This window comes from Mauremys reevesii, linkage group 12, assembly GCF_016161935.1.
Source record: "Mauremys reevesii isolate NIE-2019 linkage group 12, ASM1616193v1, whole genome shotgun sequence".
Taxonomy (NCBI): domain Eukaryota; kingdom Metazoa; phylum Chordata; order Testudines; family Geoemydidae; genus Mauremys; species Mauremys reevesii.
In genome coordinates, this window is record NC_052634.1 from 1,047,860 (window position 1) to 1,075,796 (window position 27,937).

Sequence of the window (27,937 nt, forward strand, 5' to 3'; positions counted from 1 at the left end):
CTAAACTAGTCCAATTAAAGGATACCTGAAACCTAAGGGCTACTTGTAAAATTCTATCTGCAGGCCATTAAATAATAAAATTGCCTGCAGCAGTAGTGAGATTAAAATGTATATCTTGCAATGTGGTGGCTTCAACATACACACAGCTATTATTAGCTTGAAAAAGTAGGTGTCCTGTCAGGGTAGTTCCTTGTCCCCTACCCTCCCAACAAACGTTGTCATGAACAGTGACAACTTCGCCTGGCTTCAGTTTATGTATACGCTGAAGCTGTGGGGGTTCTAACGGCCAAAATGTCCATTGACTCCCCAACCCCATCCAAATGTCAGGTGTAATCCCAGGAGCACTGACAACAAATGGGCTAGGCATGCCAGGTGGTCTAATCTCCCAGACGTCATGGTGAATAATCCAGTCCCACATGCATCCTCCCCAGGGACCTGGCAGGTTCGGTATGTGGGAGCCCACCCCTCCCAACCGGTCCATATGCTTGGAAGGAGCACTGTGAATGTCCACACTTCCACCCAGAAAGTCTCCAAGTGTGTCTCCGTGGCCACAGATCAGATGGTTCCTGATGTGTCTGTAAGGGCAGTGGGCCAAGCCTGGTGCTCAAGATCATTCCAAATAGCCATTAGCTGGTCATTCAGGAAATCTTGAATTACTGAACATGTTAGATCCCACTGCAATGCCTTCCCAGCCTCAGTGATATTCAGTGCTATCTCTGTCAGTAACTTCTGGGTCAGAAATAACATGTAACTCACCAACTCCAGCCTGCACTTGGGTTAGCTGGGCCCCAGAAATAAGGCCAGTGGCCTTCTCTAGTTGCCCCAGTTTCTCATCATGTTCTTTGCTTTTAAAAATATTCTAAATTGTTGCTGCACTATTGGCCCCATCCCAAAGGGATCCGGTCAAGTCCCTCTTTTTCTAGAGGAAATAACCCAGGCCCTCTGTTGTGCTAATCTAATGGCAGCCCCCTGTGAGCAATTTGGTTTGTAGAGGTGATCTTGAAACTATATAAGGGCAATGTAAATTTGACAGTCCCTAGTTTAGTATTAATCACAGTCCATCGATATCCTAATACATCTCTTTGGTGTAGTACCATACCACATCTGTTGTTTAACTATTCTCAGGTACTTTCAAGAGGTATTAACATTAATAGCATAGGAGGGGGTGTATTGCAATAAGGTACAGGTTACATTATTAGTCACTGGAATAATTTCTTAGACAGGGGAAATTTCCTGTGGCAGAACAAACTCTTTGGGTATTCATTTGATTACTCACTAATTGGGTGACCAAATAACAATAAGGGCCTCTTTCATGTAACACATTGCAAACTCCAGGAACAGCCATCATATCTACTTCACTGTGGAACCCATCAATTTCAATTACAGATTCTTGGGGTTCATTTGTAGTGATATCATATACTTCTATGTCCACTGATCCATTCTTTTCCTACTCAATTGTTTGCTTATATGGGATATCCTGAACTTTAAAAATATTTTTTTCTTTCTTGTTTTCCAAACAATCTTTAAATAAATCACTGAAGTGTGAAGGCCTTGGCCATTGGTTTTATCAAATATATGGCATTGTCTGTATTTGGATATATTACAGGGGTAATAGTGTAATGGAGGAGATGGCAGGGGCAGTGGCAACAAGGTGTCTTTGGTACTTGTCATTTAAAATCCAATTAGAGAGGGCAATACATGCTAAAGGACTTATCCACAACACAGGGCGCAGCCTGTAGAATAAACCCCAACATCCAATCAATACCACATTCCCAAGCAGGGGTCCCACAAATTTCTTCCTGCCAGTGTATAATTCTTTGTTTCTTCACCAGGGTCAGTTCTTAATGTCCTTTCTAGTCAGGAATTCCTGGACTTTGGCAATTTCAGTGGAGCGAGTGTTCCTCCTTCTTTCCTGAAGCAATCGTGGTTCAGCATCCTACAGGGGAGAGGTTACCAGCACATCACCCTGTAATGGTTTTGCTGCTTCTAGAAAAATCCAAAGGCACAGTAGGTCTGTCAGTGAACAAGGGAGAAGTTACTAGCACTTCACCTTATCCTTTCTTCCTGCTGTCCGGAAGGCACAGCAGAGCTAGAAGGAGAAATAGGCTAATCATCAGTAGGAGAATCCTCCCGAGGTGGAGGGGTCTTTTTGCAGTGAGAAGTGTGGGTCCAGGTAGTCAGTCTTTGGCACTTCACAGCGCTGTTGGTGGTTAACAGGACTTGGTAAGGGCCTTTCCAGCATGGAGCCAGGGCAGTCTTTCATTGGTGGACCTTTACATAGATCGTCTCCTGGTTCTAAGGAGTGGCAGGGCTGCTAGGGTCTTTGGGTAGCACTTCTTTTACCTGTGAGAAAAGAAACCTAACACATTTCATTAGTGCCTGGCAGTGTTTTGCAGATCTCATAGCTGCTTGGGCCCAGGACAAGCACACCCACTTTTGAGGAGTCCACTCAGTACTAACTCTGGTGTCCAATAGCTTCCCACCCTCCCCACCCCTCTGGCTAGAAATCTGAGGTAGCCAGAAGGATCCCATGTGCAATATGGGGAGTGGGTTAACCCTTCATGTCCTTGCTTCCAAAGACTGTTGGTATGCAAATTTTAACAACAATTTTTCAATTAAAAGATCTGGCCAATGAAGTTTTTTTTCTTATGTAAGCAAATGTATTAGACTTTAGTATATCACATTTTCCTGATTTATCCAAACACTTTTTGTATTTCAAGTTGAATAGAACAAGTATCTGCTTTTTTGATTTAACACTTCTGTTTAATTTTAAACTAAACTATCCGATGAAAATATTAAACACAACAGTTCTGGCCAAGAGACAAACCATAAGACAGGACATAAAACACAAAACATAATTCCTCTTGTGCCAGTAAATGCATGGTACGTTGAATGCTGTTCAGCTGGCATCAGTTTTCTCTGATTATCTGAAAAAACAAAAGAACAGAGGTCTACCCCTTCTGGGCAGTCAGTCATTGCTTAAAATATACAAATACCCTTGTTGATTTCAGGCAAAACAGAGGAATTACCCCATTTTTCTTGTATTTGTTTCATAGGCAGCCCAGGTTTCAGTGGCTCCTACCTTTTCAGTTAGATAATTTGCATTAATAGAGATGCTTTCTGGCTTGATTCTGGATCCAAAGCTATCCACAGCTTAAAGATTCTTACTTAAAAAGGGACACAATTAACTTTACCAGAATTTTGATGGCTTTTTACTTCTAACTTCTGCTTTCAAACACACAGTGGTCTGAAAGAAAACACTACTTATTGTAGACCCTTAGAGCCTATTAGGGTTTTAATTACATAGCACTGTATACATTTCTTTAGCTAATTTGACTTAATTGTTCATAGCCAAATGATTGCAATCAAATAATTTCTTTGCCTGGATTTATTTACAAAACATTTCAAAGACACCAAGAACTTTCCTCTTTAGTATTTTTACAAAGTTCAACTGCTGTTCCCTTCAGCAACTACAGAGTTAACTTCTCACTTTTTCCTCAAATCACTTGCTTGTCTCCCAATGCCACTTTTTATCAACTCAAATCACCATTTCAAGTATTGTCCTGGGTATTTCAATCCCCATGCTTATGCTTGCTTACTCCTTCCTTCCACTATGCCCTCAAAATTTCCAACCTGTTTTTCAATCTCTCTCTCTGTTGCCTGCCCGCTTGGGCCCGATCCTGCTTTCCTCGCTGAACCGTCCCTTCCATGAGCTCCGGCTTGTTCCACTACCAATTTAGCTAGGAGAGTAGGTTTCTCAACTAGCCCCCACCCTTCCTGGTCTCTTCCCTTAAACATTCTTACTCACAAGGCTACCTGAGTCCTCCCTCATGAGGCTTGCCACCTGGGGAAAAACGCATGGCCCATTGGCGTTTAACTATTCAATTTCCTCTTGTGGCAAACACACTGCTGTTACGGCATATGCTGAGCACAAATGGTTCAATTTTGACAAGTCCCTGAAGGACCGGTACTTGCTTAGCCAGTGCTTCCTTTTCTGCTTGGAAGTCCTGTCTCAAGGCTTGCAACTTGCTCTGGGTGTAGGTTTGAGTTGCTGCTTGGTTCATGATCTGTTCTCTTAATTGCTCAATTCTAGTTATCAAGTACACATCTCTTCCCTTTTCTCCAACTTCTCTATTGCCCAGTCCTGCTACGACTGGGGGTAGGTCCACCTGCCACTCTTCCCGGTCAACCAGGGTGGAGAGAGGAACGCTAAACCCCTCTCCGGTTCTCAGACTTACTGCGGCTGAGAGTGGGCATACCTTTAATCATGCAATCCTCAACATATAACACCAACAATACCAAGCAAAGCAAACACAAAATAACAAGGGCAAAACAAATAGATGGTGTGCATTCTGCAGGGCTCCCCCCCCCCCTCAATTGCCCACCAAACTGTGACAAATTTCTGTTACCAATCTATTCCTCGTGTCAGGTGATCAGGCTGACACTGCAGGATCGTTGGGGGAAGATAAAGAAAACACATCATATGATTGAATTTTAAAGCTTCATTAATAAAACAACAACAGAGTGTTGGGAATGCTCCCACATCACTCAAGGAAAAAAACATGAATGCCTTAAGCCCTAAGCCACTTTCATACTCACACACATATGTCCAGACTGGCCACATCTGTGTATAACATTCAGAGAAGGGGGAGAGGTTGACGGGCGATTATCCTGTATACAGCTTGTCCAGAATTTCCAACATGCTTCCGCACTTGGGAGGGCTGTTCTTTTACGCCCAAGGATCTCCTGGGGCATCTCTTTCAGAGACTCCAGTCCAGGTTGGCTGCCTGTGGCTTCTTCAGCGTCACCAGACCACACCAGCTTTTACACTCTGGGATCTCACTGGACAGTTAAGCTTTGCACATGTAATCTCAGTCCTGTAACTTGTATTGCCTTTGGTTTGCCTCTGTCTGTATTTTTTCACAGCCAGCTGGGGCCGAAAGCAGTTTTTCTTTGTACTTAGCATGGTCTGCATTGATTCTTGACCTTGAACACAGAGCAACTTTCTCTTTATCTCTGGGCCAAGCTGAATTTCAAATTAAGCCGTTCCTTTCCTCATAGACAAATTGCTTCCATGGTGTCAGAGGCTTTTTGGTGATTAAAAGCTCCTCTGAGATGTATGATCTTATCTAGATTGAAGGTACCTTCTAGTGAGCATTGTTTAGATGGATTTTCACGCGTGTAAAGATTCCAATTGTCTAAATAGCTGCAAGACGATGCCAGGCCGAGTCAGCCCGCCGTGGGTTGGATCTTCTACAGATCCTCTAGGTGGAGTTACCGGGCTTGCTTTAGAATATTTCTTGTCACGAGCCAAACGACTTCGCAGAATATTCTGTGCGTCTTCGGTAACTCTCATTCACACTGTGTACACACATCTCTTTCCCCCCACCCCTCCCAAGGCCTCTATTCTAAATACCACGATGCATCTGTACCTTATGTCCGGACTCAATACACTTTCCCTAATGAGGCGGTAACAACCTCTCTTGAGGCAGTAAAAAACCCCTCAGCACCAGGGCATACCTAATGCACTTCCCTTAAGCATTAACCTTATTGGGGGGCGGGCAAACTAACAGTTCCCCAGTACCGCATACAACTACCTTATTGGGGTGGCAAAACAGTTCCCCAGTACTGCTCTGCATCTGATCTTGCTGCACAGTCAATAAGTTCAGATGGTGTAAGCCCAACAGGGACTGATGGCCCCAAGGTCAGTCCTCCTCGGATACCCCAATAGAGATTTCAAAAGGTCTCATACCTCTCTTGTGTTGCCATGGGGTTCGAAGGGGAATGATCCATAGCAGCTGCCTGTGTCTCCATGGGTGTTGCCATCCTGGACGAGCCCCCAAATTGTTGGAGAAAAACTCAGTTCTCACTCTTTGGTTGGGTGCAGCAAAGTCAGCTACTTTATTAATTCTCAAGCAATTGCATAGAGGGAGGGAGTGCCCTAGGACACAGGGTTTCCCCCTCCTAGGCAGGTCTCTGTACAGGTAAACAATTACAGCAGCATTTATACCTTTTGTTACATACAATAATAAGCAACAGCCGCATTTTGTTTATACATGGGTCATCCTGATAACTTATTTTTCTCACTTGTTTTGACTCTAGTCCACATTCTATCTTATCTACACAGGGTCGCAACAACTTCTCACACAGTTCTTTCCCACTCGCCTCACACAGTCCTTGCTTCTACAAATCTCGCCTTAGTAGGGTTACAGCTAGCCTGGCTCTTGCTAACAGAGACTGTCATGCATTACAAATCCCTTCAAATCCCTGTCAGTTCTTTCTCTACTTCCACATTACCCAGCCATAGTTCTCTTTTTCAGTAAAGACCCAGTGTGTGACTGGGTTAGAATGCTCCCAATCTGCTACTGTTTTGAGCTGGATGGCTTGCCAATAGCTTGTAATATTTGAAACAGCTTGTCATAAATAAACAGATCAGGGTTAAGGTCTCTTTTACCTGGAAAGGGTTAACAAGCTCAGTAACCTGAGAAACACCTGACCAGAGAACCAATCAAGGGACAGGATAATTTCAAATCTCTGTGGAGGGAAGGCTTTGTCTGTGTTCCTTGTTGGCTCTGAGTGCTCTCTTTGGATCTAAGAGAGGCCAGACATGTCTCAAAGTTCTCCTGGAGTAGTTCCTACTATCCAATAGTGAGTATTAATTAGAAAGGCGGATTAGTCTTATCATTTGATTTCTACATTTGCAATTGTGTGTTTGCTATAGAATTTCTTTACTTCTGTACTGTTGTTGCTTTTACTGAGAAAGAAAGGAGGGGGGATTCTCTCCAGAGATTGATAAGTTTAAACCCTGTGTATTGTTCCATCTTGGTATTACAGAGACAATTACTTTCTTTTTATTCTTTAATAAATCTTTTCTGTTAAGGACTTGGTTGATCTTTCCTTGGGTGAATTCTCAGGGAAAGGGGAGGAGGACGGCATCCCTCTGTAGTTGGATCCCGGTATCTCTCCTAGGAAAAGGGAGGGGGGAGGAAGCAGGGGGGAATGGTTTATTTCTCCTAGGTGTAAGAACTCCATGGATTTGGGGCTCTTGGGATCCCCAAGGATTTTGGGGAAGGACTGTGTCCCAATACACGTACATTATTGGGTGGTGGCAGCTTTTACCAGATCTAAACTAGGGTTTTAGTTTAGAGGAGTCCATGCAGGTCCCCATTTTGGAACCCAACAGCTCTAAGTGGGGGTGAGACCTATGACACAGCTAGTCCAACCCATTTAATGGGTCTGAGTGAAGTATCTGCACTCACTCTCAGTCTTTTCATATTCCATGTAAAGTCTAACATCCTCTTTTATATTCCTGCTAGGATTTTTATCTGGGGTGGTTACAAAAGATTTTGAAACAAGAAAGATATCCATGGCGTTTTGACTGTGGCTCTTCTTCCCAATCAAGAAATGGAATACTTACCCCGACACTCCAGATCTCTTTTCATTTGCTAACATTTGGTGGTTTGACATTTTAATCATATAACTCTTCTGGGTTGTTTGAGATTTGAATTCCTAGCTACCCGATATAATTTGTTGCCCATTTGTACCCAAATGTTTTCTGGAGGAATGACTTATCAGAGTCCAGCAAATTCATAGCTAACATATCAGAATTGTCGTCATTTTGTTAAATTTAGATGCTTTCCAAAATCATGGATTTTTTTAGATACTGATTTTAGGAAAATGTTTGGGTTAGATAAAAAATATTACATCATCAGCTTGAAAAGTTATTTTCTGTTGTGTTCCTACAAGTTTTATTTCTGTGATAAATTCATTATTCCTTATCCTCAATGCAAAGGCACCATGGCCAATGCAAAAAGTAAGAGACAATGGACTTCGCAGCCTAGTCCCTCTGTATAATTCAAACAGGGAAGATTAAGCCCCATTAATTCACACAGCTGCTTTTGGGCTGATGTAAAGAGCATTTATCCAATTAAGGAACTGTGGGCCAGCGTTGTATGTATGGGACAGGACTTGAAACTGCAAGTTCTGCTCTAGTCTATCAAAAGTTTTCTCTGGGTCACGTGATTAAAAAAATCAATTAATTTTGCTAAAACTGGCATTATGAATGATTGAAAGTACTCTCCAAATATTGTCTGACATTGTCTGTCCTTAATGAGTCAAGTTCGAGCTGGGTTTATATAAACAGAGAGCATGGATGGCAGACAGCTAACTAGTAAAATTTTCTTTTTTTTTTTTAAATCTTTGCTGTGATGCATCAGTGATCTGAGCCAATAGGAACTGCATAAAGTAAAGTCTTTTCCAACTTTAGGGAGACCAGCAGTAGCTTCTTTCATAGGTTGTGGAAGTCCCTGCCATAGCAGAATGACACTGAAGATACCCTTCAGGGACCCACTAATAACTCCTTAAAAGCAGCAAAGAGTCTTGTGGCACCTTATAGACTAACAGACGTTTGGGAGCATGAGCTTTAATAACTCCTTAACTACTATGTGAAATTTAGCTGGAAAACAGTCAGGTGCTAGAGTTTTATTTCTTTACACTTGCTCTTGCCTTTGAGATTTCTTCTTCTGTTATTTCTTTATCTAAAGTTTCTTTGTCAGTTTTGTTTATCTTTGGCAAGCCTGCTAATTCCAAATATTTTTGAATTACCGCAGATACGTCAAACTCTGAAGTTTAGGGTTTTGTATAATAAGGAACAAAAGTAGCATGTTTCACTGCATTGTGTAACTGTCTTTTGCTGATTGTTTTTAATTGGTGGAATAATATATTCCTCTATAATCCCTTTCTGCCATCAGCACGTTCAGTTTCCCCTGATATTAGTTAATTGTTGATATACTTTTTTGAACCTGTGTTTTTATGAATGTCACAGCATATTTATCTGCAGTTCTGGTTTTATTTTTCTTAAGTGCTGCCCTCTTTTTTCTATTTAGAGGCTCTGCTTATCACCTGGCCCCTAAATACTGCTTTACCTGCCTCTCAGAGAAGATCTCTTTTTATATTGTCTTATCATTTATTTTAAAGTATTGAACAATGTCCTCTTTAATTACTGCAACCTGATTTTTGTCCTGCAGAAGCAGGCAGTTCATTTTCCAAAAAAGTGATCTTAGGATGATGCTAGCAAATATTACTTTCAGTGAGGCATGACCTGACCATGTAATGGTGCCAATTTCCATAGCACTAGTCTGCTTCACTAAGGATTTAGTGATTAACATCAAATCTATTCTAGTATATAAATTATGAGGGTATGAAATAAAATGTGAGAGTTTGTTCCCCAGTGTGCAATTCTCTCTAGCAATCTGAGATATTGAATTGTTGGCATAGAGAAGTTAATTCTGCACCTGCTTCCCTGTCTATTTTGTCTCTTTTATCCAGTCTGCCCCAGTAAGGAGTATTTGTGCATTTGAAGTCTTCTCCAAATATAATTTCCCGGTCTCCAAAATGTTGCAGTATTTGGGTGAAAACTGGCCATGAACAAAATTAAGGTTGGAAATTAGAAGACAGTTCCTAACTATCAGAGGGGTGAGGTTCTGGAACTAAAGTTGTGGTGGCAAACAACTCAATTAGTTTTAGAGAGAGCTGGACAATTTTATGAGTCTGATTGTGTGTTAAGGTTGGTTGTGATGGTAGGGGACAAGGCTCAGCAGCCCCAGGACTCACTTCCAGTTTACGTCTTACGTTCCTAAAAGCTCAGCCTTCAGTGTTTCTTTTGACCATCAGCCGGGGTCAGGAAGGGATGCTCTCCCATGTACTCTGTTGTGTTGTTTTTTTATCTCCTTCCTCTCAAGCATCAGGGGTGGCCACAGCTGGAGACATTGGACAGGGAAGCCTACGGCCCTGAGTGGCACTGAGCATCCTCTCTCTCAGGTGCTTGGCTGGCTGGTTCTTGCTCACATGCTCAGGGTCTAATTGATTGCCACATGTGGGGTCATAAGAATGGCTTATTGAAAAACTTGAAATTATTATGATGCTTTAGCTATTTGAAGGCATGAGTCCTTGAGTGGAGATTGTGTCTCTCATTTCTAATTGCATTGTATTCACAATTGTGTGCCTGTATATGACTTGAATTCTGTTTGTGAACTTCCATAGTATTTTTTTTTGTATTAATTCCCCACTGCCTCCCTGGTTCCCTCCCCTCTCCTGCATTCTCCTTACTTTAAATCCAAAAATAAAATACCAACATGGTGTATAAATCAGTCCCCAAACAACTGTGCTTTGCTGAACCCTAAACCCTTGTACTCTCCCTATGAACTTTGACTGCTTCTCTTGCAATCCAAAGCGGGTATATTCTCCTCCTATGGGCTCTTAATCCTCTATCATAGGGATAGATTATCATCTGGTCATTTGAGATACATGGGGGGGGATTAATACAGTACCCCTAAGGGCTCCTCCCCATCCGCTCTCAGTTTGCTCCAATCTCTTCTGTCCATGCCCCCCTATGTACTCCCCTTATTGTCCTTTATTTTGTCTACTTGTTAAAATACAGAACACGGTTATCAGAGTTATGATCACTCCAATTAAAGCAAAGTTAGTACTGTTTCTTACAACATTAACGTAGTTACTTTTCAAGTGTTTATCGAGTGTCCCTCAGGGATCCAAGTCCTCTTGTTCAGCTTCACTTCTGCTATTTCAGTACATTCAGGAGTCTTTTGTCTTGTTTTTCCCTATTCTCCTTATCTTGGATTTCACCATCTACCAAGGCTTTCTTCAGAATTTCATCCTTAGTTATATCTCTGGCTTATCCTCCAGTATGTCTGAGATTTGGATTTCTAGCCTGAGTGACTGGAGTGTATTGGTTTCTCTTATTTACAGTCTCTTACTGTATCATATTACTGATATTGGAAGCTGTGTGAGAGTCTAAATGGGATCCCTGTCTATAGTTAATATCTGGCCTCCTGAGTGCTGCTGTAATTTCCCCCAGCTCTCTTCTCTTTTCAAGTCAGGGCACAGAGGTTATGGAAAAACTGAGGCGTTTGAATAAACGCTCTGAATGTTCTGTTTTTTTTTATAATTAAATCTTTCTGCTGATAACAATGAAATTTCACATCAGATCTCTGAGTCTATTATGAGACCTAACTGGCCAGAGCAGAGCTTAATTTGCTCTCTCCACTTTCAGCTCTTCCGGTGAGCTCAGCTTTAACAATTTTGCAATGTACATCCTCCTTCAGTGGTTCCCAGCAGTCCCTTAATTCTGATATTCGTCCTTGCTCTGTTTTCTGTAGCATCCCATTTAAGCTGCAGCTCTCTTTCTGCTCCAGAAGTGCCATGCAGCTCTGCAACTCTCTCTCTCTCTCTCTCTCTCTCTCACCTCTATCTCTAAGGTCAGTCTGTAGCACAGTGACTTGATCTTGCAAGTCAGCAATTTAGAGAGGCTCATTTTAAACATCCTTCAAACTCCTGTTTTGAATATAGAAGGGAAAAAAATTCACTCCTCTTTGTTGATCTGCAGGTTCCACGTCCCGATGGGAAGCCAGATAACCTGGGCCTGTTGGTACTGGATGAGCCATCCACGAAACAGTCAGATTCCACAGTGCTCTCGCTCTGGTTAACGGAAAACTCCAAACAGCACAATGTTGCAGTAAGTTATGAAGGGAAAAGAGCTGGTTACCCCCCACTAAGCTTGGTAGAAAGATGGGAGTCTTGTTCTAACCCGTGTGGCTGTACCACTACCATGGTTACAGCACAGTGAGGATTTGACTAAGTTCTCATGAACAGGAAAACACCTTTCCCACCCACATCTTTAGACTACAGTGTGTCTGCTCTCATTCACGCACACGTCTTCATAAACAGACTTTGGATCCATTTGTTTCCTTGGGTCAGAGCTTTGTTCCCCTGTGGTTGTTGCTGTCTGGTTTGGGTCACTGTGTTCTTTCCCAGATGCTCTTCTGCGCCTGTATGCAGACACTGGACGGTATAGCGCAGCTGGGAAAGAGAACAGAACCACACAGCCCAGCTAGGAATGAAGCATAGGGTTTGCAGGGACCCACCGGCCTTGGAAAGTCTGTCTCCAGATTCGCATTTCTGTTCTCAGCAGCAAATAAAAGTGAAGAGCTTGGAGAATGCAGAGAAGAATCCCAAAGCCATTGATAACTGGATCGAGAGCATCAGCGAGTTACATCGCTTCAAACCTCCTGCTACTGTTCACTACACCAGGTGAGCTCTCTGTACCCTCCTGCATTTGTATTTTACTTTGCTTACTCCTTACCGCTTGTCTTGTATGTAGTTTGATATCCTTTAATCAATGGAATTTCTCTCCTGCTGACTCTGTGTAATTCAGATAGCTCTAGTTTGCCCTTGTAGAAGGGGTGCGTGAGTAAGTAGCTTGAGTGGGGGACTAAGAGTCAGGACTCCTGGGTTCTGTTTTCCCCCTGCCACTGACCGGTTTGATGTTGGACAAGTCACTTACTCTGTATTTCAGTTTCCCCACCTGTCATATGAGGATAGTAATACTGACTTACCTGAGAGTAGGACTGAGGGGCTTCTCTAATGTGCCAGTTGCTTTAATATTATTGCATGAAGATTATCTGGGCCCTCCAATTTTGTCCCATTAAGCTGTTTAAGTTTGGCTTCTACCTCGGACTTGGTAATAGCTACCTCCATATCCTCATTCCCACTTGTCATCCTACCATTATTCCTAAAATCCTCATTAATCTCATTAAAGACTGAGGCAAAGTATTTGTTTAGATATTGGGCCATGCCTAGATTATCCTTAACCTCCACTCCATCCTCAGTGTTTAGCGTCCCACTTATGAAAGGAGACTCAAAGAGCTTGGCATGTTTAGCCTAACCAAAAGAAGGTTGAGGGGGGATATGATTGTTCTTTATAAATATATCAGAGGGATAAATATTAGGGAGGGAGAGGAATTATTTAAGCTTAGTACCAATGTGGACACACAAACAAATGGATATAAACTGGACTCTAGGAAGTTTAGACTTGAAATTAGACGAAGGTTTCTAACCATTAGAGGAGTGAAGTTCTGGAACAGCCTTCAAAGGGGAGTAGTGGGGGCAAAAGACATATCTGGCTTCAAGACTAAGCTCGATAAGTTTATGGAGGGGATGGTATAGCCTAAATTTGGCAATTAATTTGACAATTGATCTTTGATTATCAGCAGGTAAATAGGCCCAGTGGTCTGGGATGGGATGTTAGATGGGGTGGGATCTGAGTTACTACAGAGAATTTTTTCCTGGGTGCTGGCCAGTGAGTCTTGCCCACATGCTCAGGGTTTAACTGATCGCCATATTTGGGGTCGGGAAGGAATTTTTGTCCAGGGCAGATTGGCAGAGGCCCTGGAGGTTTTTCGCCTTCCTCTGCAGCATGGGGCACGGGTCAGTTGCTGGAGGATTCTGTGCAGCTTGAGGTCTTCAAACCACAATTTGAGGACTTCAATAACTCAGACATAGGTTAGGGGTTTGTTACAGGAGTGGGTGGGTGAGATTCTGTGGCCTGCATTGTGCAGGTCAGACTAGATGACCATAATGGTCCCTTCTGACCTTAGTCTATGAGTCTAATGTTTGCGAAGTGCTTAGATACCCTGGGATGAAAGGCTCTGTATGACAGCGAAGAACTATAGTTAACTCTTCACAAAATGCAATCAGGAGAGAGGAGGAACTTTGTTGACCTACAGTATGTTGCACTGCAGTGATAGGGCTTTTAGAAATGCAGATACAGAGTTAGACTAATGGTTTATTTAGAGAAGATAAAAACATCACCTCATCAGCGTTATTCTTGCCATGACTCTGAAGAAGGAATTGATGTCTCATCAGACACTTGGTAAATGGTTACAGCTATGGATTGTGTGTACAAGTCAAAATCTTTGACACAGGCAACAGTTAAGAATTATTGTGTGCACTCTCTCCATGTTACCTTTACTTGGCTCATCCAGTCTTAACTGAAATTCCTATTGATTCAAAACTCCTCAGCAAAACTCTGCCTTGATTTTGAAACATACAGCTGTTTGTGTCTTTAACTTTCCAAGTGAGTTTGGTCCCCACTAAAGCGAGTATGATGAATGATGCTCACTTGGGCCAGGTATAGTTTGCACAGGGATAATGATCCTGAGTACCTTGGCAAAGCGTTTTGAGGAAGGTGGTATTATTAGAAAAGCTTTTTCACCCTGCTTTGCCAGTATCCTGCCTCGCATACTCCCTGCTTTTCCAGGCCTGAGCTCACGGCACACACCTGCCAAAAATCCTGTCCCTGCCAGCAGCCCCCCTGCTATCCCAAAAGCCTCTCCTGTGAAGAGATTTGTACCGTATATAGATTGTGATGTCCAGATGTGTGGATTAATCTGAGACCATCAAACTCATTTTCCCATGTGATCCAAACCAGACTTGATCCCAGACCTCCAGAGGTGAAGTCTAGTACATTAACTCTCATTCTATATCAGGTGTAGTGAAATCGTGGATGACTTGCTCTTGTATCTTGCAATATGGAGTTGGCACCTTGTTTTGACTACTGTGAAAGCTGCTTAATCAGGACCACAGTTGTGTGTGCTCATAGGTGCAAATGTGTGTCTGTTTTCTCCCTCTGTGAGGACAAGAGTGCAGTTGCTGTGTCACGCTCTCCCCAGTCACACCAGTCTGTTGTCAGTGCACTATCAGGAAGCTCCACATCCAGCAAAATTAACGCTGGCATACTGTGTCTTTACATGCAGGGTTGTTTTTCTCCCCTTGCAGGCCAATGCCTGATATCGAGACTCTGATGCAGGAATGGTCCCCAGAATTTGAGGAGCTCTTGGGAAAGGTATGTTGTCAGCCTGCCTAACAGCTACCCCAGCTGTGTATTAGAAGCATAATCTGGGCTTGTTTGCTATTTGCCTACTCTGTGTTATCCCTCATTAACGCAGGCTGGCTCAGAGCTGTTTGGGTTTCGTGTATCAATATGGAGGAAAACCACTGTGCAACCAGTGACTAGGCAGTTTGGTATGTTCTAGCTCAAGCCTCAAAGCCAGCCAGGTCAGTCAGTGGTGCTTGAAAGCTGCCACCCTATGATGCCTGTGTGAAATGGGTGAGTTTCAGCCCAATTCCTAGTGAACAGGCATCCACATCACAGCCGGCAACAACACCATTGGTACTAATTGTCCCCCATGTTGGTAGAGACACCAAGTGATGAACGGGCCTCAGAGGCTTCCCTCCATATAAAGCAGGCCAGGCCTGCTCTGTGCTGGGGTGACACTAGTGCGAGTCTCGCTGTATGGGCACTGAAAAAGAGCTGGATCATGAGTCACTCTTTCCATGTCCCTTCTAGGTAACCCTTCCAACGGCAGACATCAACTGTGGCCTGGCTGAGTATATTGACATGATATGTGGTAAGCAAAGGACCTGTATGTCTCACTCTCATCTTCTTCTCAGCGAGAGCAGAGTGCTAGCTCCTCACTATCCTCCAAGCACCACCATGCGCAAACTGTGGGGGGGAGGGATAGCTCAGTGGTTTGAGCATTGTTCCTGCTAAATCCAGGGTTTTGAGTTCAATCCTTGAGGGGGCCACTTTGGGATCTGGGGATTGGTCCTGCCTTGAGCAGGAGGTTGGACTAGATGATCTCCCGAGGTCCCTTCCTACCCTGATATTCTATGATTCTGTGAAGTGTTCTGTGCCTAAGGGGGTGTCTGAGCAGGCAGCACGTCCTCCCGACAGCAGTGTTCTCAGGCTCTTTGGAGGAAGTATTGCAGGTGCATTAGTTGCATTCCCCTCCCATGCAAGCTGAGTCTTTTGTCACCATGCCCCAGGTGTGGGCGGGCTGACAGGTGATCCCTTCGGAACCTGTAGCTGTTCCACATGGCATCAAGGTGAATGACTCTGACCTAGAGCTTTCATTTCAAAACTTGTTTTTCCTGGAGATGGGTGTTGTGCTCCCAGTATCATGTCCTTGTGTGGCGAAACAGTTGGGTCCCATATTTCTAAATGTGTCTGTTCCCTCTGGATATTCGGGGCAGGCTCTGGCCTATTCACCATTCACTGCTCACCCCCTGACTGCACAGTAGCCTAGGAGCACTAGAGTTGGAACTACAGTTAGGAAAAGCAAGAGACACCTGGAGTCAAGTTCAGCCCTGACCTAAGCTGATACATCTCCTGGTGACTGCAGTTGGGAGAAAGAACTGTGTGCGTAAAGCCCCAAAGCACTGTGGATGCGCAGAGAGTATTGCTACTTGGAGAGGGCCAACATCCAGGCAGCAGCATTGTACTCAGAATCCTTATGTTGTTTTGTCCTAGCTATTCTGGACATTCCTGTCTATAAGAATCGGGTCCAGTCCCTGCATGTCCTCTTCTCGCTGTATTCAGAGTTCAAGAACTCACAGGTAGGTGACTCCAGTGTCCACCACCTTCCAGGCTATCAGTGTTAGAATGCTCAAAGGTGGGGAGGGGGAGAGGCAGTGTTAAGCCACTTGTCCTGAAATTTACAATAGCTTCCCTGCACTGCTGAAGAGCCCATGACAACATCGCTTTCTGAAGTGTTACCATTCTTTCCTAACAATTGTAGCTGTAATGCATTTTTCACCTCACAGGCTTCCCATGACTCAGAAGGATTCCTTCATCCAACACTTGCATATAGTGACCCTCTTCCAGCAAACTCCAACCCACTTCCCCCCTTTCAATATATAGCTATTCCATCTCTGCTGTAGAATGCTGACATGACTTTTTCTAGTACCAGAATTTCCCACACTTCTTGATCTCAGTCACTAGTTTGAGGGGAGTCAATCCTCTTCCACTAAATGCTGTGGTACTTCTACTAGCAGCTGAAGAAAGAATGATCAATTTTTAGGGCTCTTATAAAAAGCAGTTTGCAGGACAATTTAATAAAATACTGGTGCCCTGTTATTTCCCTTCTTAAGTCTCCAAGGACTTTCCAAAATGTCTTTAATTTGTGGACGCATTTGCTATGTGTGGAGAAATCCTTCCCTTACATTCTCTCCAGCATTTGCCAATCCCTGTACCATAAATTCACTTAATTCTAAGGGGACTTAGATTCCACTGATGAATGTGAACATACTTTTCATTTTGTATTAATGTGTGTATGGAGGTGTGGGGACCATTGTCCCATACGTTTCCCCTTTCCTCCTACATCAGCTTTATCTTTCGAGCAGTGTAGTTGCTTCCTCTAAATAACAGATTATTTTATGTAGAGTGGAAAGGAAGCCTTTATGTTTCATGAATGTAGTTGAGTAGCTTTTCAAATTGCATCAATATTCTACTTAGAGGTATGCCTTTTTGTGGGGGTGGGTTGAAAGAATGCCTCACACTTAGTGTTGTCGTAGTGGAATTCTGATTGTTTTGGGGAGTTTTTTCATTTGGTGGTCTCAGTAGATTATCTCTCAACAGCTGGTTGTGTGTGTTAAGTGACCAGAGCAAGTCACTGCACTAACACAGTCTCCTTTCCCCCACAGCATTTCAAAGCCCTGGCTGAAGGGAGAAAGGTAGGGAGTCCTCCATCAAATCCACCCTCACAAGCAGGAGAGACAGAAGTGTTAAGCTTCAGCTGAGGAAAAGACCCTTTCTTCATGAGCTGGGGCCTGCACCTAGCAGCAGAGCCTTCGCCTAAGCCAATCAGCAGAGCAAGGCAAAGCAATATCGAAACCTCCATCTTTCTGTATGTACTGGCAGCTGGACAGCGTACGACTCAGATGAATTAGCAGAGGTTAGAATTTAGCTCGTGGTGTTTAATTGTAAATGCTGCATGTCCCTCTTTCTTTGGCTCATTCCCAGAGGATTCAGCATTAAACAAGTGCTTGTGAGTGGGAGTACCTCAGCAAGGGTAACAATGTCTTTGGTACCTGAAATCAGCTTGGGCAGAGCATCTCCTTAATGACATAACCCTCACACTGCCCATGCAGCTGTCTGGACTCATAAGAACAGCTGTACTGGGTCAGACCAAAGATCCATCTAGCCCAGTATCCTGTCTACCGACAGTGGCCAATGCCAGGTGCCCCAGAGGGAGTGACCCTAACAGGCAATGATCAAGTGATCTCTCTCCTGCCATCCATCTCCACCCACTGACAAACACCATGAATTTATCCAGTTCTCTTTTAAACGCTGTATATCTTTTTTGAGATGAGGAGACCACATCTGTACACAGTATTCGAGATGTGGGCACAACATGGATTTATATAAGGGCAATAATTTATTCTCTTTCTTATTCTGTATCCCCTTTTTTAATGACTCCTAACCTCCTGTTTGCTTTTTTGACCGCCTCTGCACACCATGTGGATGTCTTTAGAGAAGTATCCACGATGACTCCAAGATCTTTTCCCGATTCGTTGTAGCTAAATTAGCCCCCATCATATGGTATGTATAGTTGGGGTTATTTATTCCAATGTGCATTACTTTACATTTATGCACATTAAATTTCATTAGTCATTCTGTTGCCCAATCACGTAGTTTTGAGAGATCTTGTTCTTCACAGTCTGCTTTGGTCTTCACTATCTTGAGCAGTTTAGTATCATCTGCAAACTTTGCCACCTCGCTTTTTACCCTTTCTCCAGATCATTTATGAATAAATTGAATAGGATTGGTCCTAGGACTGACCCTTGGGGAACACCACTAGTTACCCCTCTCCATTCTGAGAATTTACCATTAATTCCTACCCTTTGTTCCCTGTCTTTTAACCGGTTCTCAATCCATAAAAGGGCCTTCCCTTTTATCCCACAACAACTTAATTTACGTAAGAGCCTTTGGCGAGGGACCTTGTCAAAGGCTTTCTGGAAAGCTAAGTACGCTACCTCCACTGGATCCCCTTTGTCCACATGTTTGTCGACCCCTTCAAAGAACTCTAATAGATTAGTAAGACATGATTTCCCTTTACAGAAACCATGTTGACTTTTGGCCAACAATTTAAGTTCTATGTGTCTGACAATCTTATTTTTTACTATTGTTTGGACTGATTTGCCTGGTATGGATGTTACTTACCGGTCTGTAATTGCCGGGATCACCTCTAAAGCCCTTTTTAAAAATTGGCGTCACATTAGCTATCTTCCAGTCGTTGGGTACAGAAGCCCATTTAAAGGACAGGTTACAAACCTTAGTTTATAGTTCCGCAACTTCACATTTGAGTTCTTTGAGAACTCTTGGGTGAATGCCATCCGGTCCCGGTGACTTGTTGTTGTTGAGTTTATCGATTAATTCCAAAACCTGTTCTAGTGACACTTCAATCTGTGACAGTTCCTCAGATTTGTCACCTACAAAAGGCGGCTCAGGATTGGGAATCTCCCTAACATCCTCAGATGTGAAGACTGACGCAAAGAATCCATTTGGTTTCTCCGCAATGACTTTATCGTCTTTAAGCGCTCCTTTTGTATCTCGATCACCGAGGGGCCCCACTGGTTGTTGAGCAGGCTTCCTGCTTCTGATGTACTTAAAAAACATTTTATTACCTTTGGAGTTTATGGCTAGCTGTTCTTCAAACTCCTCTTTGGCCTTTCTTATTACACTCTTGCACTTAATTTGGTAGTGTTTATGCTCCTTTCTATTTACCTCGCTAGGATCTGACTTCCACTTTGTAAAGGAAGTCTTTTTCATCTCTCACTGCTTCTTTTACATGGTTATTAAACCACGATGACTCTTTTTTAGTTCTTTTACTGTGTTTTTTAATTTGGGGTAGACATTGGAGGTGGTCTCTTTTATGGTGTCTTTAAAAAGCGCCCATGCAGATTGCAGGGATTTCACTTTAGTCACTGTAGCTTTTAATGGCTGCTTAATCTCCTCATTTTTGCATAGTTCCCCCTTTTGAAATTAAATGCCACAGTGTTGGGCTGTTGAGATGTTATTTCCACCACAAAGGGATGTTATATGTTGTTACATTGGTCAGTATTTCCAAGCGGTCCTGCTATAGTTACCTCTTGGACCAGCTCCTGCGCCCCACGCAGGACTCAATCTAGAGTTGCCTCTCTCCTTGTGGGTTCCTATGCCAGCTGTTCCAAGAAGCAGCCATTTAAAGTATTGAGAACTGATGTCACCTTGGGATGAAATGCAGAGACATGCTCCCAGTCAATATGGGGATAATTGAAATCCCCCACTATTATTGAGTTCTTAATTTTGATAGCCTCTCTAATTTCCCTTAGCATTTCATCATCCCTATCACTGTCCTGGGCAGGTGGTTGATAATAGATCCCTAATGTTATATTCTTATTAGAGCATGGAATTACTATCCCTAGAGAGTCTGTGGAACATGTGGATTCACTTAAGATTTTAACTTCACTTGATTCGACACTTTCTTTCACATATAGTGCCACTTCCCCCTTGCACGACCTAGTCTGTCCTTCCAATATATTTTGTACCCCGGAATGATTGTGCGCCATTGATTGCTCTCAGTCCACCAGGTTTCTGTGATGCCTATTACATCAATATCCTCCGTTATCATGAGGCACTCTACTTCACTCATCTTATTCTTTAGACTTCTAGCATTTGTGTACAAGCAGTTTAAAAACTTGTCATTGTTTATGTATTTGTCTGCTCTTTTCTGATGTGTCTGATCTGGCCCTTACATTATCCTCTTCCATAGTCTGCTCCTGAGTATAACCTAGAGAATGTCTATCAATAGACTGTCCTCAAAGTGAGGTCTGTGTCTGATCCACATGCTCCTCTGCAGCAGTCGGCTTTCCCTCATCTTCTAGTTTAAAAAGTGCTCTGCAACCTTTTGAATGGTTAGTGCCAGCAGTCTGGTTCTGCTTTGGTTTAGGTGGAGCCCATCTCTCCTGTATAGGCTCCTCCCATCCGAAAAGTTTGCCCAATTCCTGATAAATCTAAACCCCTCCTCTCTACACCATCGTCTCATCCACGCATTGAGACTCTGAAGCTCTGCCTGCCTGCCTACCTGGCCCTGCGCGTGGAACTGGGAGCATTTCTGAGAATGCCACCATAGAGGTCCTGGATTTCAGTCTCTTCCCTAGCAGCCAAAGTTTGGCCTCCAGGATGTCTCTCCTACCCTTCCTTATGTCATTGGTACCTACATGTACCACAACTGTGGGCTCCTCCCCAGCAGTACAGAGATGTCTATCCAGACACCTCAAGAGATCTGCAACCTTTGTACCAGGCAGGCAAGTCACCATATGGTTCTCCTGGTCATCACAAACTCAGCTATCTATGTGTCTCTAATGATTGAATCTCTCATTACTAACACCTGCCTTATCCTAATGACTAGAGTTCCCTCCCCTGGGAAGGTAAGTGCAGTGTGAGAGGATCCCTCATCATCTTCTGGAAGGAGGGTCCCAACTATGGCAAGGTTACCCTCTGCTCCCATGGACTGCTCTGCTTCTCTGGGCCTTTCATCCTTGTCAGTAGTGCAGGGGCTGTCTGACTGAAGGTAGGACAAAACCATAGTGTCCCAGAAAGCCTCATCAACAGACCTCTCTGCCAGTCTTAGCTCCTCCAGCTCTGCCACCCTGGCCTCCAAAACCTGTATGTGGTCTCTGAGGGCCAGCAGCTCCTTGCACATCTGTGCCACCTGCCCACAGAGCTGGTAATGGACCCTGATGCACTCGGCATACTAGACTGGAGAGCCCCCACTCTGCTGCTGGGCTGTGGCCTGCACGGTCTCCTTGTTAATGGCAGGGCCTTGTTTGAATCAAGCTGTTGTGCATGTAGCACAGGCTCTTGTTTCAGAGGCAATGGATGGGAAGGGGCCCTGGCCCTTTCGCCCTCCCTTTCCAAACTCCCGTGCGAAACTCCCTGTTAGCAGCCCCTGTTCGCACGCTCCCTGGTCGCTTGCGCGCTATGTTATAAAGCCCTGGCCTGCATGGTAGCTCCACCCGCTGACGAAGGCCCCACCAATTAACAGAGCTTTTTAGCTTGCACACCTACCTGCAAGACTCCTTTCATAGCCATTCCCTAGACTACTAACCCATGTGGCTCTGCAGCCTGCTCAGCTGCAGAGTTGGGTCTAAGGATCAGCTGTGTGACCCTTTCCCCCAAGCAAATATTTAAAGGACTGTAGCCCAGAGACCCAGCCTGCATTGCTAGGGAGCCAGGAGTTCACTGCAGGAATGGGCTCTGGTTCGCTTCTCTGCAGCTGTTCCCATTATGAGATGAGTACAAGATTCAGCCACCAGTTGGAGAGATGACCAGCACTGAGGGACACAACCATGGCATTCACCTGGAGGTAGGCTTCAGCATGGGCTTCTCCAATGAAGTGATGTATTCACCACACATCATGGGCTCGTGTACACCTGTGCTGTAAGGGGGAAGAGCTGTCACTGGAAGCAATTGAAGGGGAGGAGGTGGTGCTGTGGATGGACCTTTGCTCTGTAGCAGGAGCCCATTAGCAGCCACTCTAGAGAGAAAACTCAGAGGACTGACAGGAGGGGGAGGGTGGTAGTGCCTTCATATCAAGGCACAGTGGAGTCTGTTTCCCCCTTGTTTCCTGTAGGTACTATCAGTTGCCACGTGGAATGTCCCCTTCATCAGCCTCTGGGTAGAGAGGAGGGCACTAGCTCTGAGCCAGCTTAGCCTACTGTGAATCCAACAGGTACACCCAGTTCACACTTGTAACTTCCTGCAGAGTTTGGCCCACTAGTGGGCTGCATTTTAGGAGAAGCAGACAGATCACCAGAAATAACCAGCCACCACTACAGACAATTATTTGGTTTACTGCTGTTGGAAGAATTTGCCTGACACTGTTGTCAGTGCTCTGAACAAGATCCTTGGGCTGAGGACCACTTACAGCTCCCTTATTACAGCAGCTAAGACACAATAGGTCCCTCCATCCCATCAACTCCTGCCAGAGACAGAGCATCAGCCAATGTAGATAGAGCTCTGCATTACACTTTGATTATACAATTTTATTCTTAAAAGTGCTTAAGTTACAGAGAAACACGCCTCAGCTAACACTGCAGCATCTTACAACAACTAACTAACAGCTGCTAGATCATTTGATGCATAGCTTAATATATTACTCAGAAGCTGGTCAGCCTGCATGGTCACATGTATTTATTTCCACCAGCACCTCTATTTGTGCTTATTGACTGGCACCCAGTCCAAGCCCCCTTCTTGACATGAGAGACAGGTCACAAATGGGAGTCTCCCAGGAAAGAATTGCTCTTTCCAGATGCACATTGACAGAGAGATACAGTTGCCATAGCAAGACACTAACAAAGCAAAGGCTAACAAACCTCAGAGCCATACCTAGTGCCCAGGAGCTGCAGCACCTCTAGGCTGTAGGAATTACACAGCGGTTATTGCAATGGACGGTTAGGGTCTGCAGTGGTTTTTCACATAGAAAGGTTCTCTGTGTGCTGCAGTGTCTAGGTTCAGAGGGGTAAAGAATTAGAGTGATAACTACCCTCTGGCATACCCATACCTGTCCCTTGTCCGCAGCAGAACTGCTTGAGTGTAAATGAGGGCACAGCAGGGCCACATCTCTCCTAAATGTTCTTTTCAAAGAGTAAGAACTTCCCTTTATCACTCTAGTTCTTCTCCAGGAGATAGCTGTGGGCTCCAAGCAGAAACTACCCCATGTTCTGTTTCACAAAGAGGTTGATTATGGGATACCCAGGAGCAGCCCATCACTGCTCTCCCAATATAGGGCTGGAGTTAACTTGAGGCTGAAAAGCCCCAAGGGGTACTCACGCTCTTTTTTCGGTTTCATCCCAAACTAGTGAGGTTTACTTTTCCCTAGCAGAGTGAGTACACAGAACTAGAGCAGCTCACAAATAATGGCCGCAGTGCTTGCTATTCTAGGTTTTAGTACTATACCATTCCTGGAGTGCTCCTCCCATCCCAGCCCCATGGGAAGGTAAGTCTGTTCCATCTCCCACTGTATGATACAATACTCAGCGCACACAGGATAGACCATGTTTTCCAAAGCGGTCCCTAATTCTTGAAGCCTAGTTTGAAACACCTAGAGCCTGATCTTCTGGATTTCCTACCACCCAACCAGCAGATCAGGAGCCACTGGGCTTAGGTACTTGGCCAGGCCTGAGACAGAATGTGTGACTAACTGAGATTGGTGTTTGGGCAAGCCAGGCTTCCTGCCAATCACTCCCATGCTCCCCTAAGATGCTGACATTACCTCACCCTCTTCCACTCCCAGCAGTTTCAGACTCCTCACAGGAGCTCCAGAACGCAGCCCTGATCCATTCAGAGATGGACATAGCTGGATGCTGCCATAGCTGAGTGGAGATGAAATGACCATGGCTGTTACATGTATGAATTTCTCTTGCTCCTGGGCAGGCGAACAGGCCTTTCCCACTCTTGATGCTCCATCTGCCCCCTAGCACACTAGAGAGTTCTTAAAAATCAGACTCCATGATGTTTTCGGTGAGACTAACTAACCCACTCAAGTGCAAGAGCTGAAGACCCCCAGAGATCCTTGGGACAGGATGGTGTGGAAGACCTGCAGTCACAGGAACTTAGTGACATTGCAATTTTCTCACCTGGAGCTCTGGTGGTGGTTACACAGAGAGCTTGTTCTGAGCTGGCTGCTGCACTCTGGGATTCTGGGGAGAATGGCAGCTCCTGGATGGGTCTGCAGTACCAATGGATCAGTAGACTCATCCCAAGAGACTGAGGGATAACCTGGACCCCACAGGAGGGTCCTGCCTACACATTCATAGCCATATTTCATCACTGCTCATGCTGGACTCTTTGTAAATGTGCCCAACCATCGGGATCCGGATGAAACCTGGAGGACAAAAGAAACCCCATTACAAGGGCCCTGCTGCACTGTCAGCCCAGGTTGTGGGTCAGCAAATGCAGCTCAATTAAGCTTCGGGATGCAGGTGATACGCTATTCCCAAGCTCGCTAAAGCCCCAACACTCCGGTCATTTCAAAGCATATCCATGCAAGTTGCCTACCAGCCCCTCCACTTTCAGCCCATTTTAATATTTAAGTTAAATAGGCTTGATTAATGACAATCTATACAAAGGTCTAAACGTAAATTAAACAATATTAAGAACATAAGACCAGCCATACTGGGTCAGACCTACAGGCCCACTACACTCTGTGGGTGCTCCAGGACTGAAGACCCCTGGGAAAAAAATAATGGCTGCTCAGCAGCCCCACCAATCACCCCCCCCCCCGTGCCTGCTGATCACCAGGAAGTGGGAGGAGCAAGGGCAGGAAGGGGCAGGGCATGCTAGGTGGAGGAGACACAACAGGGGGCCATCTAGCCCAGTATCCAGTCTTCCGACAGCGGCCAATGCCAACTGCCCCAGAAGGAATGAACAGAACAGGGAATCAAGTGATCCATTCCCTGTTGCCCATTCCCAGCTTCTGGCAAATGGAGGCTAGGGACACCCTCCCTGCCCATCCTGCCTAATAGCCATTGATGGACCTAGCCTCCATGAATTTATCTAGTCTTCGCCTTCACAACATCCTCTGGCAAACAGTGCTACAGGGTGACTGTGCGTTGTATGAAGAAATACTTTTAGTTTGTTTTAAACCTGCTGCCTATTAATTTCATTCGGTGACCCCTTAGTTCTTGCATTATAGAATCATAGAACTGGAAAGGATCTTGAGAGGTCACCTAGTCCGGACCACTCAAGTCAAGTCTAAGTATTAGCTAGACCATCCCTGACAGGTGTTTGTCCAACCTGCTCTTAAAAATCCCCAATGATGGTGATTCCACAACCTCCCTACGCAATTTATTCCAATGCTTTAACCACCCTGACAGTTAGGAAGTTTTTCCTAATGTCCAACCTAAACCTTCCTTGCTGCAATTTAAGCCCATTGCTTCTTCACCTCTGAGGATAAGACAAGAACAACAATTTTTCTCCCTCCTCCATGTAACAACCTTTTATGTATTTGAAAACTATTATGTCCCCTCTGTCTTCTCTTCTCCAGCCTAAACAAACCCAATTTTTTTCAGTCTTCCCTCATCGGTCATGTTTTCTAGACCTTTAATCATTTGTTACTTTTCTCTGGACTTTCTCCAAATCTTGCCTGAAATTGGTGCCTAGAAATGGACACAATACTCCAGTTGAGGCCTAATCACCACGGAGCAGAGCGGAAAAATTACTTCCTGTGTCTTGCTTACAACACTCCTGCTAGTACATCCCAGAATGATGAGCTGACACTGCACCCAGTAATAAGCCATTTGCACTAGTCCATCACAGGATGGAACCATCTTTCCCAGATCCACTCCCTGCCCCTAGAGGGCTGCCCAGACTCGTTACCTCTGTTACCAAGGCCCAGGCTGTTCTCTGGCTCTGACAGGGCATCGTCCTTCTGCTCGGTCTGGATTCCTGCGTCTCCATGGCTGGCTGTCAGGGGAAGGTGTTTGGAGTGAGGAGGAATCACACACATTGTGTCCACATCTGTACTGCTCCCATCAGAGCTGGGACTCCCCGAGCTGGGGATACTGGTCCAGTCCCAGCCCGGCGTACAGACCTACAATCAAAGGGGAAGCCGCTGCCCCAGACAGATGCAGGAGAGGCGTCTGGGGGAAAGGCTCACGCTGGGTCAATGGGAAAGCCCACCCCATCTGCTATGGGCAGCTGCGCCCAGCTCAGAAGGGACATCCCTCTGAACAGCCCGGTTCTGGTAAGGAACATACCTTTGGCCTCCTGCGTGAGGTCATTGAGCTGCAGGTTGGACGGGAGGGACATGTTCTCTCGTGGCAGTCGCACGCTGTTCAGCTTCAGGTTGTCGGAATCGCTGCAACAAGAACGAAGACTGAATGGCTGCAAGCGCCCCCTGCAGTGGCACAGCACATACTGCTGTGCAGGCCTCCTGCCCAGAGGCCCTGCCCCTCGTTCATGCCTACGTGGCGGTAGATTTGGCTCATGCCGGGTGGGTTGGCAGGGCCTTGGAACACACAGCTGGCCCTCAGCCCCTGCTGTTGCTACATCCGTGTCCTATGGAACCAGCGCTGCTCAAGGGGGGAGGTCGGGATAGGGAGCCCTGCCCGCCTGGCACGGACTGGACGCTGTCCCCAGACAGCAGCTGGGGCCCCTCTCTGCAGTGAGTTGGCAGGAGTCAGTCTAGCTCCCCAAAAGCCCAAATTACAGTCAGCCCCAGCTGGCCCCACAAGACTCTCCTCGTGCCCCTACACAGGGTCTCTCCAAAGCAGCAGGTGTGGGTGCCCGGGCTGCCCCTGCTCTGGGGATAAAAGACTCTTATCTCCAGTACTGTGAATCTGGCACCTTGCAACAACGCCAAACTTACCCCAGCCCCAGGGCACCACATGGAGCTGAGCCAATCTCCACGTGCTCCTAGTGGCCCCAGACCCTCCCAAAGACTGCACATGCCATAGCAGTGATGGGGTTAAAGAGGCAGGCACAGGTGCATGGGGGAGGTGGGTTCAGGCTGTTTGGGGAGGGGGATAAATAAGGCACTTTTACCCCTGCACCAAGTCCGGTCAGAACAGAGACCCCAAAGCGAGGGGCAGGGGTGGGTTACCTCGGCGGCAGTGGCGTAGGTCCAGAGAGCCCTGGCAAAGAAGAGAGCGCGTTAGGGCCAAAGTTGGCATCCTGGCCTTTCCACAGAGCTGGGCACGGCAGGGGCAGTGGGGCCCGTGACCCAAGCGGGTGGGGGAGGGAGCATTCCCAGGCCCAAAGAAGAGCCCTGGTGTCCAGGGCACCGGCCGTGCAAGGACACGTCCCTCTCACCTGATGCCACCTTCCCCCTCCTGCAGACGACACAGATGATGAGGGTGTTGAGGCAGAGGAGAGTCCCCAGTGCCAAGGCTCCTCCAACAATGATGGCCAGGAGGGGCAGCTCCACACGGGTATCCAGGAGACCTGCACCAGAGCCAGTCACCTGCATTAGAGACCTCTAGACGCAGCACATACAGGCCTACACCTCCCCTGGGCTGCGCTCGCTGGCCATTCCCATATAGCATCTATGGCTCCCCCATCACAGGTTCACAGATTCCAAGGCCAGGAGTGGCCACTGCAATCATCTAGTCTGACTTTATAACACAGGCCAGGGAACTTGCCCCAAATAATTCCCAGAGCAGCGATGGAGAGTCCACCACAACCCCTGCTACATTGTTCCAGGGCTTAATTACACTCCCCGGTAAACATGGACATCTTATTTCCAGTCTGAATTTGTCT

At 45.4% G+C, this 27,937-nt stretch overlaps 2 protein-coding genes across 6 annotated transcripts in view; one reads left to right on the forward strand and one right to left on the reverse strand.

Moving 5' to 3' along the window:
* Positions 1-17,699, forward strand: part of IFT46 (intraflagellar transport 46) — a 36,276-nt gene extending 18,577 nt beyond the window's left edge. The window contains exons 7-12 of one of the 2 annotated variants that reach the window (XM_039496927.1): positions 11,402-11,530; positions 11,984-12,105; positions 14,632-14,698; positions 15,203-15,263; positions 16,166-16,251; positions 17,338-17,699. In XM_039496927.1, coding sequence (XP_039352861.1) covers positions 11,402-11,530; positions 11,984-12,105; positions 14,632-14,698; positions 15,203-15,263; positions 16,166-16,251; positions 17,338-17,433 — 561 coding nt within the window. In that variant the 3' untranslated portion in view covers positions 17,434-17,699. The remainder of the gene's footprint in view (positions 1-11,401; positions 11,531-11,983; positions 12,106-14,631; positions 14,699-15,202; positions 15,264-16,165; positions 16,252-17,337) is intronic. The other variant, XM_039496928.1, reaches the window with a different exon arrangement.
* Positions 2,326-27,937, reverse strand: part of TMEM25 (transmembrane protein 25) — a 31,714-nt gene continuing 6,102 nt past the window's right edge. For 2 of the 4 annotated variants that reach the window (XM_039496925.1, XM_039496926.1), the window contains exons 5-9: positions 27,491-27,622; positions 27,282-27,312; positions 26,437-26,537; positions 26,057-26,143; positions 21,295-24,563 (exon numbers count right to left, since the gene is read on the reverse strand). In XM_039496925.1, the coding sequence (XP_039352859.1) occupies positions 24,490-24,563; positions 26,057-26,143; positions 26,437-26,537; positions 27,282-27,312; positions 27,491-27,622 (425 nt within the window). In that variant the 3' untranslated portion in view covers positions 21,295-24,489. Of the gene's footprint in view, positions 2,344-21,291; positions 24,564-26,056; positions 26,144-26,436; positions 26,538-27,281; positions 27,313-27,490; positions 27,623-27,937 lie in introns of those variants that run through there. The other 2 variants (XR_005586860.1, XR_005586859.1) reach the window with 2 other exon arrangements.